The sequence below is a fragment of the Gymnogyps californianus genome, chromosome 4 (assembly GCF_018139145.2).
Source record: "Gymnogyps californianus isolate 813 chromosome 4, ASM1813914v2, whole genome shotgun sequence".
Taxonomy (NCBI): domain Eukaryota; kingdom Metazoa; phylum Chordata; class Aves; order Accipitriformes; family Cathartidae; genus Gymnogyps; species Gymnogyps californianus.
Genome location: NC_059474.1, coordinates 2,801,950 through 2,823,197, shown reverse-complemented (window position 1 = coordinate 2,823,197; position 21,248 = coordinate 2,801,950). Strand labels below are relative to the sequence as shown.

The 21,248-nt window shown below is 43.5% G+C and overlaps 1 protein-coding gene across 1 annotated transcript in view; it reads right to left on the bottom strand.

Annotated features, from left to right (window-relative positions):
• Positions 1-985: 985 nt before the first annotated feature.
• SLC4A11 (solute carrier family 4 member 11) overlaps positions 986-21,248 on the bottom strand; it is a 140,797-nt gene continuing 120,534 nt past the window's right edge. Inside the window, 8 exon segments of the mRNA XM_050895679.1 lie at positions 986-2,358; positions 5,477-5,646; positions 7,814-8,009; positions 12,751-12,924; positions 15,490-15,610; positions 15,613-15,657; positions 16,805-16,911; positions 17,681-17,930. Coding sequence (XP_050751636.1) covers positions 2,295-2,358; positions 5,477-5,646; positions 7,814-8,009; positions 12,751-12,924; positions 15,490-15,610; positions 15,613-15,657; positions 16,805-16,911; positions 17,681-17,930 — 1,127 coding nt within the window. The 3' untranslated portion in view covers positions 986-2,294.

Genomic DNA, 21,248 nt, shown 5'->3' with positions numbered 1-21,248 from the left:
AAATCCTGTTTGCTGAGCGTTTGCCGACTGTTTGCCCCGTTTCTACATGTAGAGCTTAGTAACAGCTATTAGTCATCTCACCACAGTGATGACTCAAAAGCCAGGAAATAATGACGAAGGTGGTCAGAAACCACACATGGGATTTCTACCTGCTGTCACGCCACTTGTTGGACATGGCGTGAGTTACCCCTGCTGCCTCCAAGACTGACTGAAAGCCAAATGCGTGGCATTACCTGCTTTGATGTACTGGGGTGGTCATCCTGACCCTGAGACTTCTCAGCAGTCCCACGAGAGTTGGTCAGTGCAACACGAAGGTCATGCTTTCAAGGTCACGCGATGCTGTTTTGCTTGCTAAGCTGAGGGCTTTCCCCTGCGATTGCTCGGGGATATATAAACCATGGCCACGTTCTTGGGAAACACTCTTACTGCTCTCCTCCATCAAGTATCAACACAAAGATGAAGGGTTTCATAAGAATATAAAAATTTAGTTTTTCATACATGTTTTAAAGCTGTAGGCAGCTACATTAAGATGAAACACCATCTGATATTCAGTGCAAATACACCAAATCTTCAGTGGATTGAGTCTGGCTTACTTTCAGCATAGAGGCTTTTTACCCAATGCCTTCCTCCCTCATTACAGAGTTGGTCTTCCTCATTACGCAGAGGAACACCCAAATCAGTAGGGCATGTGCTATTAAAAACTCTGCACCATTTACTGGGCAAGCAATTGGTAAGAAACACTTCTCTGTGCTAATAATATATTTGCATTTCATTTTATATTACTACTCTTCCCTCATTTCTACTGTTTTGAAAGTTCTTATCTTCAGAGGTCCACATTTTTCTTAACACTTTACCTGTGATCTGTAGTGTGCGGCAAAGGGCAACACTGAACTAAAGGGCAGCTTGTTTCACAGTACTCCAAATAAGAAAACTGACCATAGTACAAGCAAAATTAAATAAACTGAAATATAAAAGACAGCAGAAGTTAGATTCATCCAGAAATATAATATAACGTCTGGGAGTGGGGAAAAACTGGAGATTAGCTACAAAACAGAAACAATGAAATGACCAACAAATATCGATTAGGCGAAAGAGGAAAACTTTCATTGCATGCTGTACATTGAAATTAAATGCAAAATTCACATGTTGGAGCATCAAGACAGAATGATGAAGGTCTCAAGCCATGGGAAGAAGAAAGCAAAGGAACACCTTGAATAAAGCAACACATGAACAAAACCAGTAACTGAGCAGTTTCAAAAGGAAAAAAGTGACCATATCTCAAATGAGAAAAAGCAGCACTGAAGCAGAGAACAAGTATATGGTCAAGACATCACAGGTAACACTGCACAAAACACTTTTGATATTTTTAAAGAACCAGGCCTATTTGTATATCTATGCAAAATATATACAGAAATCCATATGTATATATGTACACATAGGCACTACTGTACATATGTATATGCAATCACAACTTCCCTTTGACAAGTTTCAGCATCTGACTCTGGGTGCAAGCAAGAACGCTGCAGTTGTGCAAACTACACTTCTGTGTTTGATTACCGAGAAGTAATGGTAGAAAGATCCAAACCAACTCCCAAATAGCTCAGACCCAGATGCTGTTTCATCAACATCACCATGCGAGCCCAACCTCTGAACATTTCCAGCTCATCTGTAGGAATTAAATATTCATCCAAAGCTGTGGACTGTATCAGTACAAATTATATCTGTTTCCAACCCTGCTAATCTGAAGAGATGGCCAGACACCTCTCCTGACATCAGTGGTTTAGCATAAGGCCATCCCACCCAGAATACCAATTTGGGAATACTGGATGCACGGGAAATTGAATTCAAAGGCCAGAACAGGACTGTCATTCTGTAAAAGAAGGGTCAGTTGCTGTCCTTATAGTGTTTTGGAAGAAAGGGACATGGTGCATAAAAGAGATTCCCCCCACCCTCAAACAAGGGAACACATGACAACTCTGAGAACACATGCTCCAACGGTACGGACATGCTGATCTTTGGGGTTTCCAATTTTGGAATGTGGAAAGTAGCATTTTCCATAAAGCTTGCTTGCCTCACAGCTCCAAAGAGCATCGGCCTGCCAAGTCCAAGGCTGTTTTGGTCTGACACTTCAACGCTCAATTGGTCTTTGATATGTGTGCATTACCAACGCCATATTAGAGCAGAAAGAAAGTGGTGAAAGAAAGAACTGCAGATAGATTGTTCTATGCCTCGGCAAAGCCGCCTTCCAACTCCGAAAGAGCTGTCCTCGCTGCTGCGTGTGTGGAGGACCCTGTTTAATGCTCTGCATCCATAGCATCCAAGTACTTGGCTTCGATGATCCTAGGGAGCAGGTTGTACCTAACATTGAACGAGAGAGATAGCATTAGTGCTTATTTATAGTGATGTAACATTGTTTGTCTGTCCCAAGACTCTCAGTTAAGTTTGTCCATAGCCACGCATACAACAGACTCACCCAGCTGAAGGGGAGATGAAACGGGGGAAAGTAAAAACAACCAATCCTGCACGTAAATACAGCATTTATAGGAATAACAGTGCAGAGCTCCTCCTGGAAGAAGCCTCCTCATTTCAGCTGAAGAGGAAAGGGAACATCCTCATCCTCACAGGAGAAAAGCTGCTTTCCTAGAGCACTGTCACCACAAAGTCTTCAAGGTGCCAAAAATGTACTGTCTCACCCTACCCACAGCTGTGCTCCTGGTTTGTGCTGGGGAGGCAGGTAGTAGCTTCCTGCTGCCTCCAGTTTGCTAGTGGATGGGTTACTTTGCCAAGAACCACCATTTCTTTCTTCACCACTTTCCCTATAGTGGGAAAGTCGGCTCAAAGACCTGCACACAAGGGTTATTTGTCTTGCACTTCCTCAGTTCTCCAAGTACCCCAGGCCACTCCTTTCAGCTCTCACCACAAAGAAGCTTTAATAGACAACCCAGAAGCTTTGGTCTTTAGAGAAGCACCAAATATATCAGCAAGACTTGAGACCACGGCAAGAAGCTAAGAAGGGCTGTGACATTCATTCCTCCAGCTGCTGGTAAGACTCCATCCCTACCCAGTGTCTGGATTCTCCCTTGGATCATGGGGACAGTGATTCCCTTACTTTTGGGGGTTGTTTTTTTATTTGTTTGTTTGCAAGAACATCCTCATGAATTAACACATTTGGGTGAGAAAGGCACGGTACTGTAACAATATGCTATGAAGTTGCTCTCATTAAATCCTACTGCGTATTTAGTTTGACACTTTTCCTTGCTTAACAAGGAAGCTATTCTTCAGCTGTTAAAATAAGGCACAAAGCACTAGAAAGCCAGTTTAAGACTTGGAAGTGCCTTTTCAATAGCTATGCAAGAGATCCCAAGCAGCATTTATTACTGAGAAGTACCAGGATCTGCTTAAATAGACCTGTCATGAAATAAAATGCTTGCGAGCCATGGGAGCACAGATAAGCATCACACAGAACTTGGAAAGAAGATTCTTCCTCTCTAAGCAACCAAAAACTAGTCATCCCAAAGTTTTGAATCAAAGCCAGGAACTGGGGGTACCCAAAGAGATCACATTTTCTCCCAACAGGCTGTTCTCCACTGCAATAATGAGAAGCCACTGAAATCCATTATCTTGCACGTTAACAGTACACCAGTGGAAAAAGAGGGGGTCTCGCCACTGACAATACAAATCATGCATCTAGTGCTGTCGGACAGACAGAAACGTGGCTTTGAGACAGACAACATGGCTGGTTTTCTGGGTGGGACACTGAGCCATGACTCTCATCTGGGTTTGATTCTTGACTTTGACCCCTGGCTACCATCCCATCTCCTCTTCCTCCCTTCACTTCTTAAAAAAAGAGAACAGATATTTCATTTCTTCTACTCTACCTCATCTATTTAGAGTGCCAAATCTTTGTGAAAAAGTCATTGTTAACTACAGAGCTCATGCATCATGGTGCTGCCTTCTCGGCTGGAGTCCACAGAAACTACATGAAGGCAAAAGAAATCAGAGAAAGGAACGCCAAGGGCAAAGTTCTGTATTGTGCCAGATAGCACCATCTTCCCCTTAGCAGCAGGGGTGATTATCCAGCTACTAGAAAAAGCTGCTCTGGGAAGAGAAACAAGTTAGCAACAGAGCTAGTATAAGATGACAGTATCTTATTTACTCAAAAGAAGATATATTTGCATCACTAAATTATCTAGCTCTTATTACAAAATCAGGTTCTTTGACAGCACACTCTCCACACTAATTTAGCTTATTACACTACGTCCAATACTTGAATATTAGGCAAAGCGTCCCACGCTTTCTTTTCTGTACCGAGCTGCTCTGTGCAGAGACTTGCAATTCCCACATGAGTCAATCATCCAGCACTGCACACAGTTGAAATATTTACCAGCCACTTAACCAGTTATCCAAAGTGACACCTACGTGAAGGGTGGGTGAGAGACTCTTACCATAGGAACAATAATTTCAGTGTTCTCCAAGATTTTCTTTATCTTTAAAAATCCAGCCCAAATAGCTGTAACCTGATCCTGTTGAAAGCCATGGTAGTTTTGACATATGCTTTTGTTTTAGAAATGTTTATCCATGTTTATCACCCAAGGAAAACACCACAATAGCTACCTTGGCAGACTATCACATTGGTAGCCCTGAACTTTGAGATCAGGCAGAAAATCTCCGAGACCACAAGCTCAAAGACAACCAGGTATCGCTGGATGCCGTGCTGGCCTAAAAATAATCAAGTGGACTGGAAACAGATCTGTTCCTTCTAAGATCTTATTATGGATTCTCATTATATCCAAAGGATAGAGAGCATGAATGATTTAACTGGAGAATGATGGGCAGTCACTGTTAATGAACATTAAGAAGAAATTAGTTAAATTTCTCAATGATTCTCTCTCAAGACTGCAAGATATCATGTGGTCCTCCCAGTTTTAAAGATACATTTTAAGACTAAACGTGGCCAGTTTGACCTAACTGATCATTGGCAATGGCATTCAGCAGTGCAGGAGGTCTGAAGGTCACCACAGCACAGCACTGGGAAAGAGATAAGGATTCCTCTTAGGAAAAGTTTCTAGCTCTGCTCTGAGCACAGGCCTTAGGAAATCAAATTGCAAAGCAATAAGGAACATTATCATATACCACCTAGAGGGAAGGCTCAGACTACAGCTTCTCAGGAAGATCAGGCATCTCATAGGCACTGCAAAAGGAGACTCATTTGCCTCTCTGCTAACTGGAAGAAGAGTACCTGCCAGCCCAGAACCCTTTGCACAACACCCAGCATCAGTGAAAATCACAAGCTCTCTGCACTATTCCTCCTCAAACCTGAGCAGCTGGTGAAAAAGAGGTCACCATCACTCACTTCCAGGATCTGGCTACTCACGAAAGTACCAGCTGCCCTTCTAGACCACTCAGACTTCCTGCAGTCCAAGCCTGAAGACAAAAGGCATGGGAGACAGGAAAAAAAGGCAGCCAAGCTTCATACCTGATTGGGATCATCCCTATCATGATGAGCGGGAAGATCATCTTCATGTAGGGCAACGGTGACATGCCGAAACCACAGAGGATGAGGAGCTGCAGGACCTGCAAGCCTGTGAAATAGTGGATCTTCCTCTGGGGCACTCTGCGGATGTAATGTGTCGGAGGATAAGCAGTCTGGGAAGAGAAGAATTACACATTAGACATGCAGTGACCTGGACTTATGACTGCAGAATGCGGCACAGGCTTTTGAACACAAGGGTTTTAAGGAAGTCATCAATTTACACACACACAGAGTGCATCAACATCAGAGTCCTTAACAGGTTCAACAGCTGAACGCAGGATTTGTAGGGTTAAAGCAAGTGCCTTAAACCACAGCATTGGCAGCAACACACAGAAGATGACTGGGCACTAGAAACCTGGAGAAGAAAAGACACATCACACAGCTAAGATTGCCTTTGGGAGCATCTGGAGTGCAATAAAAGATCTTGATAAGTACAGTAATGAGATTCCCCTGAGTAGGATTATCAGGGCTTTGTAGCAATATGTGAAGTGCCTGTGGGAGCATGCAGGGGGATGATGGTAAGCAGATGCATTCGGGTGTTGTTACTGCTGGATGGTTTCTCCACCTGAAACCCAGCTCCTCATTATTTTATAGCCTTCTGTCCTCTGCTGATCAGACTCCATGCTTGCCCCTGGTGGTCCCAGTTCTTGGCTGAACCCCAGTAGGGGAAGACCAGGAGATGAAATTAGGGAGGTGCGGGAAGAGGCTGTACTAACTGCAGTGATTTCCTCAGCTCAGACAAGCTATTCATTTTTGAGAAAGAAGGAAAAAAAGTGACATTAATAGGCTAAATATCACTTGTAGTTTCTGTTGACAGTTACTTGCTCATGTCCAAGCACAGGCTTTGACTCACTGTCTATACATTAATGAAGAGTATGAGCGACTGTCTGCTGGCACTGATACAGACTCAATGGATTTCAGATTGTGCCATGACTCATTAAAAGGTTTCCAGAAAAAGGAGATCTCTATATTTGAGAAAACTTTTTAATTTTCCAAACCGAAGCTTGGAAAATTCCACACATAATTTGTACTAAAACCAGAAGTAATATTCCACATACATCAGTAACTATTCAATCCTCATTCAAAAATTGACATGACAAATGTAATCTTTACCCGGATTGCTCAGTTTTAACCTCTGGGATGTAATATTAGAGATCAAGAGAGATTAGCAGAGATGTAGAGCCAAATATTAGGCTTAAGCCCTTGACCCTTGTTACATAAGAGAAGGTAAGCTGGAGACCCACTATTGCTCCCAGGTACCGCCTACACTGCAAACTATCATCATCTTAGCACTTGTAATAGAGATGGCTTGAAAACACAACTTCCAGATTTGTTTTCATGCCACATCAGAAGGGTTTCAATAATGCAAGTAATTTCATTTTGAGTTTAAAATCCTATCTCGTGGTATCTCACACAAGTAGAAATGAAAGTGTAAAATATAGCAAAAAATTACCTGTTCTGAAGCTTTGTTGGGGAAATCAAAGACCATCATTTACTGACATTAGGCACGTGCTTTTTAATATTTTTTATTATTATTTTTAAAATGCATGTACTCTACAGCTGACACCATATCACAGTGGGTTTTTAAAACTTACAAACACCCTACATTCAGGGAGCAACAGTTTTGCAATTTTTTTTTTTTTAAAGGCATTGTTTGAATGTATTTTTGGTTCGCACTCTACACAGTTTAGGGGGTGTCTTCACTGGTAGCAGCCATCCTGGCTCCATTCATGCACTCATTTTTGCCTTCTGGAGATAGGGGCTCCAGAGCAAGTCTTAGCAGACTGAAAAGAGAAGGATTATATCCGAGGCATCGCTCTGAACAAGAAAGCTCAAACGCTTTTGTGGCAGGGAAATGCAGAAAGCAATTTATGCAGAATTTGAAAGACAGACAAGACGCAGTGCCATTCTATGAGCAATTCAGCTACCACCTTTTTTAACCCAACAATAACCATGCCACTTTTGTTGTTTGACACTGCATTATTCTCCCACTCATTTGTCCGCTTTAATGGAAAAGACTTGTCTCGCTCATGTCTCAGTAGCAGCCAGGCTAAAGTACAGACATCAAGTTTCACTCCCACTTCGCAGAGAAAGGTGAAAGGGATATGCAAAGCGCAGGTTGGAGCTGGAAATCAGCCTCCTGAGAACATGAGTTTTGGGGGTAACCCCAGTCCCAACACCAGCAGCTTTCCACGTTAGCTCCTAGCGCAGTTTGGTGCTAAGGTTGTAAATACAATTTCCTTCTCTGTTCCACCAGGCTGGTGCCCCAAGTCTGCGTACCTGTTCTTTGAGCAGAAGAGCCACCCTTTCAAAGAGCTGGTTCCCATCAATGGAGGTCAACGCGATGTAGAGGAAGAGGCCATAGAGGACCGGCTTTGGGATCCACTGGAGAGGGAAAGGGAGGAGCAGGAGCGAGAGGCCAACCAAGAAGTTTGCCACTAGACTTGTCAGCCGGGTCTCCTTCACACTCACAATCCTGGAAGCAAGAAAACAGGGATGAGGGGAGTAGGATAATATCTCAGTATCCATGTAAGCTTATCGCTGGGGCTCACTACTCTGCGTAGGTGCAGGACACGTGCCGCTCGGGAAAGGGAAACTCATCTCCACTGCACTGAGATCAGCACTTCTGGCCCCGTGCTGACACTGAGAAGGCAAAGCTCTGCTGGATCCAGGCCAGGCACTTAATCCACAGCTCAAAGAGAGCAGCTGGAAAAATGCCAAATTCCCCTTCTGCAAAGCTCCACAGATCCTATCCTGAACTAAACTGCCCTCTGAACTAATTCTGTTTAGCACATTGAAAAAAAAAAAACAAAAAACAAACAAAACAAAAAAAAACCCGAGGCAAGAATCCTCTTTCTGGGCAGTAATCCTTTCCTCGATTTACCCAGTGCATATGCAATTGGCTTCTGTCCAAAAGAAAACTCATTGACTTCTGTGGGAACTAATGAACCTCTTGTAAAAAAAAAAAAAAGCCTGCACTCTCTTGACTGCAAGTCAGCATTTTTGATGTATATGAGGATCTCCTTGTTTATGTGGAAGGGAATGCTGAGAGCGCTACGCAGGGAGATAGAAATTTAATTCTGCTGTGGATAATAGCAGTTGCACTGCAAATTGCTTATTACCATGCAAAACATGTAATTAATTAATGCACATTTTCCAGAGCTGACAGACCACAGATAGATTTTTTTTTTTATTGGGGGGAGGGGGGCACGAAGACTGACAGGAAAGCACACAGCAACTTTCAGAACCTATTTGGAGGGTGAGGGGAGGTCGCTTTGTTTTCTTTTCGCTTCAACTAAACCTGTGAGCATCTCCTCCTAGTTTGAAAAGAATTACCAGAAACAATAGGAGGAAAGAAAACTCTCATCTTTCAAGACTACTTATAAATAGAGAAAAGGAGGATTCTTAACGTAACTTTTTTTGAGAAGATAAATCCACCAATTCAGTGGGTAAGCTAGTGAGTAAATCCCTGTTATCAGGAGAAATTCTTGTCCATAGGCGGTTTTGGTGTCATCTAGTGGCCTCATTCCCTGGATGTGAGGCCTCATATTCCAAATTAACCCTGTACACAAAATACTCTGAGGATTAACACAAGAGCCAGCCATGAGATCTATCAGAACACATTTCCCTCTCACATATACACTGCTGGGACTTCGTAATCCCTTCTGCCCTAAAGAAGATGGCTTCCCAGTGAATTCTTGCAATATTAAGTTTTTGAGAGTCTTGTTTATAAGTAAGGTCAGGTCGAACTTCAAATCTGTTTACACATTCAAGAGCATAATGAAGCTGTGGGGATGAAGGAGCCTTCCACACCTGTATTTAGAGAGAGAGGGAAAGGGTAACAGCCTAAAGCTTGCTCTCAGGATTTGGGTAACATGGCAGAATTAACACAAGCGGTCATGAGACCTAAGGAACAACAGATATCACGAACAGTACACAAAGTCCTGAGGACAACACTTGAATTCCTTGGTGGGTAATGGGGCAGAGCATACATGTTATCTAGGATTACCAAGAGAGGATGCACAGAAGAGCCACAGGAGGTGTTAACCCCTAAGTAACCTCCCCCCTCCCCTGGCTAGGTTTAAACAGCAGAAACCACAGCTTTCCTCTTTCCAAACAGATTTTGTTCAGATCCTCTTAGAAGTCTCCTATGTCAAGAGGTCCCTGCCAATGCCTAGAGAAGCCAAGGGAGAGTAGAGCACTTCACTCTTACCTGCAGACTGCTCTTGCCAGCTCGGGAAGAACTGGGACACCACCTAGGTGGATATAGTTTGGCACCCTTTCCATTGCCTCCACGTCTGGATCACCACAGAACAGAAGTCTTGGAGATGAACAGAGCCAAGCAGCTTAAAGTGCAACTGCAAGTGCTAATTCAGAGTAATTTGATAGTCCGATAAGGAGTGGTCAGACTACTTCAGAGCTACCAGAACCACTACAAGCCTCTCAAGTGGCCCTGTAAAGCAGGAATGAAAGAATGCGCTAAGTGATTTAGCCTCATCCAGGTACAGCAAGAGTTCCCCTGGCTTTCTCATCGGGCAAGCTACAGAGGAAGCAGTTCCGCTATATCAGGCAAAGATTAACCCACTGCTGGGGATGCTCGTGACCTGCAAGCATCAGTCTGAGCACGCACAAGTCTGCTAGGTTCCTTGCAGGTAACATCATGCAAACCAAAGAGCTCAGGATCAAAGTTTGAAATGTGGTGGCTTCATATCTATCAGATACAACTCTGCAAGTACAGAACAGCTCAGGGTAGCAGCCCTTTGGTAATGGATTTTTGAAGTTCATGAAATTTTCTGCTGTCATCCCTTGGGGATGCAGCAGTCACAGCACTGAAGAGTGTTTGATCGCATACAAGATGTACTGCAACTACTACTGCCAGCTCCTGCTAATGCCACTTAAAGTGGTTTGGAATTTCTTATCAGAACATAGTTAAAATTGCTCATAATTGACCAAACATGAGGTCTTTGAAGCTGAAGTTCCCAGCCTCAAATTGGTCTTCTGCCAATTCTAGCACCCTTCTTATTTCCAGGGTAAGGACATCACGAACAGTCACATTAAGCCAACAGAAGAAACCCTGTAATTTGCACGTGTTCAGAATCTGGTTGGGCCCTTGAGGAAACACTCCAGAAAGTCTCTGCTGCAATAGAAATGAAGTAATTAAGGGAGATGAAAGAGCGTAATCCAGGCTCACTTCCCCAGAATCCTTCCAATACAGCTAGCACGGGATTAGCCGTTCCCGACGACCTCCATATGAGTAATCAGAGCCTCTTTCCAGATTGCCACATGAAACTTAAGTGGTTACTCTACAGGGGAGAAGAAAATTTTGCTTTCATCGTGACAGATCTTTATTCTTGTTTATATCATCCTCCTTGCTGAGAGCTTTGATTTGAGTGCAGGAAAGGAGCCAGTGCTGAAAGAACTCCTGATTTTCTAATTGAGCTTCAGTACATTTCTTTTTCAGCAGAGCTGGCTAAGAGAAAAAAAAGACAACATTGCTCGGAGCCTCCTGTTTACAGCTCAATACTTTGCAGAGAACAAAAAGCTTCAGTCTCAAAGGGAGTTCAAATAACTAGGAAATCCTCATTCCCTTTGTCACTCCCAATATCCAGTTCACAGCACTCATTTACATATTGATTCGCCTCCAGCAGAGGACGAGCTGTGCTGCGAGGGAACATGCTTAGTGACATTAGGGCATCCCTCAGCCCTTTCAGGATAATCACTGGAGCCATGTCTAGGTTAGCATGGCCAAAGAAGACTCTCCATGCTCTTTTTGGGCAGCTGGGTGAAGGAGCAGAGGACAAGGGCAGAAGGTAGTCCTTAATTCAGGCAGGGGACTTGACTTTGTCAAGGAGAAGCCAGAATGAAGAATCAAGACAGTGGGCGGCAAAAGAGGAAAAAAGCCACCAGGTATTAAAACTGACAACAGAATACACAGGAGGGAGGCTTGGCACATGGGTTTCAAAGTGTAAATTCTGCATCTCACAAAAAAAAATGGAGAGCAGAGATATTCCAGAGCAGATCATGGACACCAGCAGCAAGGGCATAGATTAAAACCCTACAGAACTCAAATTACAAAGTTGCTTTTTTTGAAATAGGGTTTAGCATTTATTCAAGACAGATCTAGTTGCGGGAACAACTAATACCAACACACACCAATGGGAATACAAGCCCAAGGGACTGATCTCCCAGGAAAGGTCTGTAAAAGCATTGCAGGGAGCAGCAGGACTCAATTTCCAGATGTGGAAGGTGAGATCTGTCCATCGCTGACCCAAAAAGCAGCTGTACCAGGTTGGGCTGCGCCAGCTGGCACCAAGAACAGCGTGAAGGCGAGACTGAAATTAAAAGACAGACCCCACTCCATCCCCCAAAGTAAATGACCACTTAGCCTCACTTTTGATAAGTGGCAACTCTGAAAATGGAAACCAAGACAGGATAATTAAAACTAACGGCATGTGAGTGGAAATTACCACTTCTGAGGTAAAAGCAATGAACTGTAACATACTGAGATCAAACAGACCAGATAATCTCTATTCAGGAGCAGGTTTCATGAGAAATTAGGGGTTTAATTTTTTTTCTTTCTTTAAATAGGTCTCTGATAAGAGTGTATCAGACAAGTCAGAACAGCAAAAAAGCTGGTCTTAGAATAGAATAGAAAGGCGTGACCCAGGCATGGCTTCACAGTTGCTTTTACATAAAACCAAGAGAATTTAATAAGCATCCCGCCTTCCCGAAACGTGGTGGAAGATGCTATGGGAGCTCTGAAATAATGCTGCATTTTTCCTACCCTTTGTAATAACCACCAGACAGGTTTCAGGCAATGAATCAGACTGGATTTTTTCTGGTGAAGACATCTGGAAAGATCTGGCCAAAGCATCTCCTCAGTTTCCACAAGGATAAACCTGAAAAAGGCCTTGGCCGACTCTTCCAGAAGAGAATTTGCACCAGAGTGGGTGGAATCCCTGCTGGCTGCTGCCAGCCACTGACAAGAGCATAAATTTGTCTTAAAACAAGCGCTTTGGTGAGGGGGGATGAAGCCAGGTCATAGGCCGTGCTGGCTGAGGTGGTTTCATTTGGTTCATCTCCCCTCCACTTTCCTATCTTGCAGGTCTTCAAGATGACAGCTAACTCCCCAACCACATAACCCACTGTACTCAAAGGATTAGGAAACCACAAATGAAACCAAAGAGACCCAAAACAGCTCCGCGGTTCCTACTTACGTCTCGTAGATGTGTCCGTTTTCAACCCTCTCCTCCACATAGGCCAGGGCACGGACGTGCATTGGGGAGTGAGGGAAGGCAGCATGGATCCATGGGAGGCCGAAGACGGACAGCCCCGTGTTAATCAGCGCAACGAGCAGGAGGTCCCAGTGATAAGCTGTTCCTTTCACCAACCTGAAACGAGGTTTTTGTTGACAGCAGTTACACCCAGTGCAAACTGTACCAGGCTGTTCTTGCTGAACCTGAGCTCGAATGCTAAACACCAAAGTGCACTTCCACGCGCAGAGCGATTTCACACTCCTCCTGCTTTACAGTCTGCGTTACATGAACACAAAAGGTAATGAAACTTGATAGTTTGCTCCCAAAGCAGTCATCGCCTGGAAAGAACAATGCTGAGCAGAAAGGCAACCCACTAAAATAACAGCCCATGAAAATTTCATCAGCGTTTTGCCACTACGTTTATTGCAGAGTCCACTCAAAATATACACGTATATCTGCTAGCAGAATCCATGTGGGGAGTGGTTAGTAATCTGGGCATGGGTTGCCAAACTACTGACACTGAAGTTTCCCACCCGTCTTGTTTTTAACCCCGATCTCCCTCCTTCCCCACGAGCAGAACATGTGCTCAGTATGCTGCAGTAATCCCCTAATTATGTAACTGCTACTGTATGATAAGAAAATAGGACATGAATTCATTAAGCTTCAGCTCCTCCTTAGTAGTCAACCAAGGAGATATGCTCCTAACTAGTGAACGCGGGGTAGCCTCCCCGTTTTGTTTGTTAGTGGAGGGGGAAACTGGCAGCCTTCACCAAGGAAGCTGACCACTTCACATTCACTGTGCAAGGACTACACAGAGGAGCAGTTGCTAACACTGAACTCGCATCTAGTTTAACCTTGCTATTTTTTTTGCAAGGTCTGCCCCTTTCCTGAATATACCCATCTGGTACCAACTGCTCAGATACTATGAGTAAAGTTTAGAAAAAGGCTGGGGAAGGATTCAGCTCTCAGACTTTGATACCTAACTTAAAGGTCTATAGCTGTGTTTCTGCCTGGCCATCAGAGCAGACAGCAGTTGTCACTCTGACAACACAAGGGATCTGCTGAATTGCTCTACAGGCACCATCAACTGGAAAGGGAGCACCACTTAGGTGTCTTAATGCCACCCAAGCAAGCTTCGTTCAAGGTGCAAGCAGAGATTTGGAGCCATCCGAGATGCTCTAGGACATGAGGTACATGGAGCTAGTAGACATGACCCAGCACATGAAGATCTATGCCTAATGTCTCTCTCAAACAATAGCAGATGCCATTGGGCAGCAGAAATCTTGGGTGGGGTTCAGTTTTGGAACAAAAAGACTCATCTCACTGGAAGTGCTCACCTCCATCGACTGAGGAGGCCACGGGGTGACTAGGTCAGGTAGATGTCTACATTGCAATGCCTCTGAAGCTGGAAGGTGCTGGCAGGAAGGGTGGGATTGTAAACACATTTCCTGTGTTGGCTCACACTTTGAAAGCATGTGCTGCTTTCTTAGAGCAAAGGCATCTTCAGCATCTCCAGGGTTATCGTTTGATTGTCCTGTCTGCCCTTTTCAGAGGGCTTTCTATGTACAAAGGCCATACATCTAACAGCAGCATCATTTTAGTCCCCTTGGGACACTGTTTGGTCTCAGCAGCCTTGCAGCACTGTGTGATATACACCTGCTTTGACCAATGGATAGGCTCCACTGAGCTTGTGTAGCTCAACACACATACAAAGAGCATTATGAAAAACACTATGAAGAACTCCAAAGAATATTTTACGTTCCTTAAAGGCACTCTAGTGGAAAACACCAAAAGTTTAGAAGAAACTCATATTAGGAAAGAGATGACCTACTTAACACTACAGATTTATGCAACACTTTAAAGGGATATAATAAAGATAAGAGGAAAAAATCACATGGTCAAAGAAAACCAAATTAGTATAACTGCATTTGAGCTTGTCTTCTTTCCCCTAATTCAGCGTCACTCCAGCTACAACACGGAGAATGCTAATGTACATTATGCAAGGAGAGAACCCTCCCACACATTACATGAGCAAAAAATCCTCTGAGACATGGTGGTTTCCCTGGAAAAAGTGTCATACACATTCATTCTCGAAATCACATCTGATTGCAGTTGGCACAAAAACCATCAGAGGGAATATTTTAATAGTACAACATCTTCACTCAAGTTTGCACATAAATCAGACCTATCAGACATTAGACATACTGTTTTACTTCACTTCCACCTTTTCAGTTGGAGACTAACAGCTCCAAACACTTCTTTTCTGATGCTCAACTGCAGCATATCACGCTATGACATTTATGCAGGTCATTGACTTTTCATTTTCAAAAACTTCTCTGTACTGCAAGAGCAGTGCAAGTGGCCACATGTGTCAGACACTCCCTAAATATTCTGGAGGTACATCCACAGACCTCAAACCATACCAAATGTCTACGTAACATCCACACAGGGGCAAAGAAGAAGCAGGCTGATGTCATGAGCTCATTGATGCTTTGCACTTTTGACTCACTGCCACAATATTGGGTTTTGGGGATGGTGAGAAGCTAAGCAGTAGAGTTACTTTCATCTATGACAACAGAAGTTCTGAAGAACATGTCCTGAATATCTTCCCTGATATTCAGACAAGCTTTGGACAAGCAGTGCTGGGAAGAAACTCAAGGACGTCCCTCCACAGAGGGAGAAGAGTACCGAAAGTATTACCTGTTCTCTGGGGCATTTGTGAGCGATGCCACGATGTTCTGCTCTATGAAGAAGAGCATTGACAGGAGGAACCCCAGCCCCATGGCGCTCATCACTGACCCGATGGAGAGGGACTGGACGGGGCCAGCACGAACAAGCTCTCAGATGGATTGTAGTTAAATTTGGACACTGGAAAGAGGAAGGGAATGGTGTTAGGAGGCACCTTCTTGTCCAACCACCCACACGAACTCAAGTAATGTTTTACCCACACCACGAACTATCGGGAACCAACGCAGCAAACCAGGCGCGATGCTCTGGCATGTGGGAGGCAGGCGGCCATACAAGACACGCTCGTCTAGCTGTTTTAGTTTATTTTTTTCCTCCATCCTCTTAGAACTTGGCTGCCATCCTGATTTGACAGATTACTGCTAGTTCTAGTGAGGCATTACATATATTTGAGCAAAACAAAAGAGGGAAACTTGTTTTCCACAGATGTGAGGCATTTTTAGATTAGAAAACCTTATTTCTAACTAGCAGTATACTCCTCCTGCTCAGTTAATTAACTGACAGAGGCGGTTTAAAACTTCCTCATATCCAACAAGCCGTGCAAGGTATTTTAGTATAAAATGCCCCTACTTCCCTGCCATTGGAAGAAATCCATGACTAGGGATAAGTCACACATGGATTGTAAAATGATATGTGGCCAAGTGGATGGAACAGCCATCACAGAAAAAGCCATTTCTTATTTGTTTCCATACATTTCCTCACATCACCCACTCACGTCACCACAGGACAATGCAATTCCTGTCCCCATTATCGCTTCCTGATATGGAAAAGCTGATCTATTTGGCCAATGAATGGTGTCTCATTTTCAGATTTCCTTGTGTAACTTAGAACTGCCCAGATGCTCTGCACCATTTCACCTAAATTAGGAAAACGTAAACTGGTGACAAAGAGGACAGACTGGAATCATCAACTCTACGTCTGTATGATTGGCAACAACCCTTCCTGCCTGGTAATTACTCTGCCCTTTGTTCTTTGCCAGAAATTGTTGCTCCTCTTTATTCTAAGAGATACATACTTTAAATTACATTGAAATGAAAGGACACACTGGAATAATTTGTCTGGAGAAAAAACTTCACTCAGCCTCGTTTGATTAGGGTTTCGAATGAATTAAATCTAATACTGAGGAAATCTGAGCTCTTGGGATGGAGGTACACACAGTATTTGTGAAGTTATATGGAAGAACTTAGCTGTTTTTTAGCAAAACCTTCCTAGGATTTCATTTCTTTTTCACACACTCCAGTATTCCAGAGAATAAAAAAACGTAACTTACTTTCGATTTCCTTGAAGATATAGGAACCCACAACAGAGAAAGTCAGAACTGAAATCGGTAAGGCACAGTCGGACAGAATTTCACGTACTCTCGCATGCAAATATGGGCTGCAATTTAAAGACAAAAAATTTCCATCAACACCACACTGTAGGGACAATTGCTCAATCCAGATAGCATTAATGCTTTAACAAGTGAAAATTCAGTCCAATCTTGCAATTCTAAAGAGATACTTGGAGTGAAGAATTAGTCTTTAATTCAGCCTTAAATCCTCTGGAATCTATAGCCTTTGAAGGTTGACGAATGCATAAGCAAAACCCGTAAAGAAACAAAAAACTAAGATGCAAGCTAGGAAAAAAGTCTTCCAAGCACCAATTTATGTCTCATTTCCACTTTAGTTTAATTGCTTACTCAAGCATTTCAAATAACGAGTTTTGAGGGCAATGGGAGTAAAACCCAAATTAGAGCTGGGTGGGCATTTAACTCCCAAGAGTACACTGAAGGTACATTCCCAGTAGACCTCCAAGCACCATCAGGGATTTTTGCCCACCAAAACGGTTCAATGCCTATTTTGGGGGGGGGAGTTACAGGAGTTGCAACATGAAATACATGGTTCACCCACAGCTTTCTAAAAAGTCACTTGCGACACCTAAACCAAATACGGAAGGGCATCGTCCAGTGACCGAACATTTTGTTCTGCTGCTAACATTTTCCAGGTGGCCAGCCAAGTTCACCTCTGGCTTTGGCTTCCACCACCACTAATGGAAGAGTTCCACCTGATTTTTCTGGGTTACAAAATTAAGATCTAAACCATTAGCGATTCCTCACAGGTAATATGAAATAATCAGTAGTCTGAGCTCTAAGACTGAAGTAACTCACCTTTTCTTAAACTGATAGAGCGTATGACCAAGCCAAAGGGTACCCAACATCAACATGAGACTAAGGACGGCAGTTTCACGTCCATAATGCACATCATGCGTGCCTGTTTGATTCTCTAGGGACATGGATCTGCTCACTGATGAATTCATCAAGAAGGTGGTATTGATGCCGAGGCTTGGAATAGCATCAGTTCGTGCTTTTTCCAAGTAACTGTCTCCTGTGCGCCCATGGTAGTAATATTTCTTAAAAACTGTACAAACAACCAACAGGCAAGCATTAGGATAGGTTTGTGACAATCAAAGCAAGTAAAATAAAGTGGTTCTTTCTTGCTTGATCATGCAGTATTAACGTTATGCTCCACCAGGTTTATAGCTCTACCCCTCAAACCAGTAAAAAGAAATCAGGAGAGCTGCTTCTCTTACAAAGCTAGCGCTTTACAAATATATTTTTTCACTTATTTTAACAGGTAAAAGTTAAATTGGTCTAAAGCAACACGTTTGAACCGTAAGGACTTCCAGTGCTAATTATTTATGTGATTTTGGTGCTAGCACTGGAATCACTGCTCTTATATATATATTTTTATATATATATAATATATATATACACACACACACACGAGACATCTACTTTCAGCAGCCTAGTAAACAAATTCCATCAGGATCTCTGGAAAAATTAAGAGCAGCCAGGCTGCACAGATCCTTAAGTGGACTACAAAATGTACAGTAATTACTTTTCCTCCAAGGCTGGTCCAGATTTTAAAGATAGGCGTTGATGACATGCAAAACGTGGCAGAACATTTAGATTTACACTGCAAATTGAAAGAGTTACAGAGCACCTGAAGTAAACCCGTACAAGTGAAACACCCAGTAACGCCTCTGGAACTGTCCACAAATGTATTAGGTTAGCTCAGAGGCATTTATATAAGTAATTAACAGTTGTCAATACACTCTTGCTCTTGGGCATTTAGACAGCTGTGTTCCCATTTCTATGGCATTGGCTGGCTCCCAGCATATCAATGTGGTTTGGGGATGATTTCGCCTCTTTGGGGAACAAGAGCCTGAGGTGCCACAAGGAGCAAGGGAAACCAGATCGGAGTTGGGCTTTGCAGCCTTGGTACTCCCACGTTATGCGATCAGATAGCAGCAGGCAGCACCCGCTCTCCCTCATACCAATGGGAAGATACAAGAGGATGGAAACCACCATGTCAGAACTTTGCAGTCCCTCTACCTTTCTCTGCTTTAGTCAAAATACCCCTTCACACTTTGCATAGGGAAACTTAGAAGTTCAGGGCAAGACCATCCTCTTTAGGCAAAAAATACAACAAACTGAAGCTTAGGCTATAACGCTCCCCATAACGTTTCCTCCCACCCCCAAATAATCATCAAGTTTCTGAAAACCCCAAGCACCTCAGCTTTTCCATCTGCAGTAGCCACAGAGAAAGCAGGCAAAACAAATTGTAATTCTAAATATTTGAAAACAAGCAAAACAAACTTTAAACATTCTTGCAAAGCACAATTGGTATTTGCAACCGCCTTGCATTTGGCCGAAGCACAGTCTGTGTTACTGCTGGTTTGGAGCTCACCCTAGTGTAAAGTGCCCCATGTTTAGCCATGCTGCCATTTTAACAGCAGTAATAATCTTTCTGGTACCACCTTTGTGTTTTAAGAGTCGTCCAGGCATTGGACAAGTGGATGGGGTCAATAGGGCATGTAGGTCACGAGAGAAAAGACCAGTTACTTCACATTCAATACTTCCGTATATAAATTTAAAGATCATAGAAAGTTTACAGTTGAAGATTTAACCTTTCAATTTGCTCTCAGCAGGAGCCAGAAATGAGAAGATCATTGCACTCTTAAAGCACAAGAATGCTCCTTACTGGGGGAACCTATCTCATTACGACCTCCGTTAGCACTGCGTATTCCTGCATCGTGTGCTACGGAAGAGGTTCTGCTATCATTTCCTCCCTCCATCCTCGCAGCTGTGTCCAGCCCAGGCAGGACACCCACGCCTGCTTTACAAACAGGTAAACTGAGGCACAGAGCACTGCCGTGACCCACACACCAGCACAGAACGGGTTGTTGGAAGATTTGCAGTTTCCGGCTATGAACATTAAAGGACACTTTTGTCATAACAAAAATGATTATGGCAGTATTTCCTGGGGATTAGCAGCTGGCCAGGGCTAAAAGCCTGTTCACCATCTCAGCTGACCCTAAGCGTTACAAAGTCCTAGAGACACGTGCAATTACTGAGCGTACGATAAACCGACAGCACATACAACTCGGCAACTATGCAGAATGTATTTGCATGCCTCTGTATTTAGATTTGGACTTGAACAAATAAGAAACAAGTTACTTTTTTGGAGGTCTTGTGGATTTTCTCAATTTCCCACTCTTGGCTATAGTGCAATAATACATTTAGGGCTGAGCACATCTTTGGTGCCCTGTGTCCAGCATGACTACATCTATGTACACTACCTCTCAGGCTGCAATTCAATTTGCACCCACTTCAAAAGTAGGTAGCATTGCTCCACTCAATCCTGGATACAAGAGAAGAAACTTTGACTTTTGTATTTTAGTTAAAGCAACAAGAATATGCCAAGACGGCTAGCGGAGGCCTTCATCCTGCACCACAGACTTGCTATAAAGTATTTGATTCCTGCAGATTTATAGTTTGTTTTTATAACAGAGCTAAGTGAATCTTGTTGCCCACGTTCAGAGAGCGCAGCCACGCAGGTGGTGCCCTCGCTGAAACAGAGCCTTTCTCAAGCCTAGCGTGTGCTCAAGTTCCCTCCAACAACATTAACTCGCTTTGTTTGCTCCAGCCGGTTCACCGCCGTTTCCTGCAAAGTGCAAATGTCAAGATCAAACAAACACAGCTCCGGTGGCTGGGCCACATGGCAAAAACAAAGTGTCACCAGGATAGTGTGAACACACATGGCTTGATTCCTCTGTACAGTATCGCATCCCTCCCCCCTTCTTTCCTGCACATGTATGAGTATCTTGCAAAAAATCAAGGCTATGAACAGACTTAGGAAGACATATCTGAGCAAAAGCAGCATGACCCCTGGCACTAAGGAAGGCAAAAGTCCCTGTCAGCTAGGCAGCCATTACCAGGACACATTTAACAGCATGAAGAAGATACCAGCTTTCTCTTCTTAACTGCTCAACCAAAGTTTTGAGCAGGAGGAGGAGGTGGCGGCAGCAACCATCACCTCCTGCTACAAAACAGGAGTGGAAGAAGAAAGATGAGTGTGCGGCCATGAGCTGCACTGGTGTCATGTGTTTAAATATGAGCACTGAGAGGGTTAAAGATAAGGTCTGTGCCTGCCAGCATCGGTGCCCTTCTGCATCTGGGAAGATGGCTGGACCTGGGGTCCTATCTGTTGATGCATCAAACACTTCCAGATGCAGCTGAAGCCAACATGAGCTGGCAAATGAGGGGAATGTTGGTTTGATTTTACCACTGTTGTTCCCATAAATTGAGCTCTTCCCAAGTACAAGGGAGAATTATACTAATTCACTAATTACGCTAATTAACTTCCAGGATCCTCTCCTGTCCCCACTGCAAT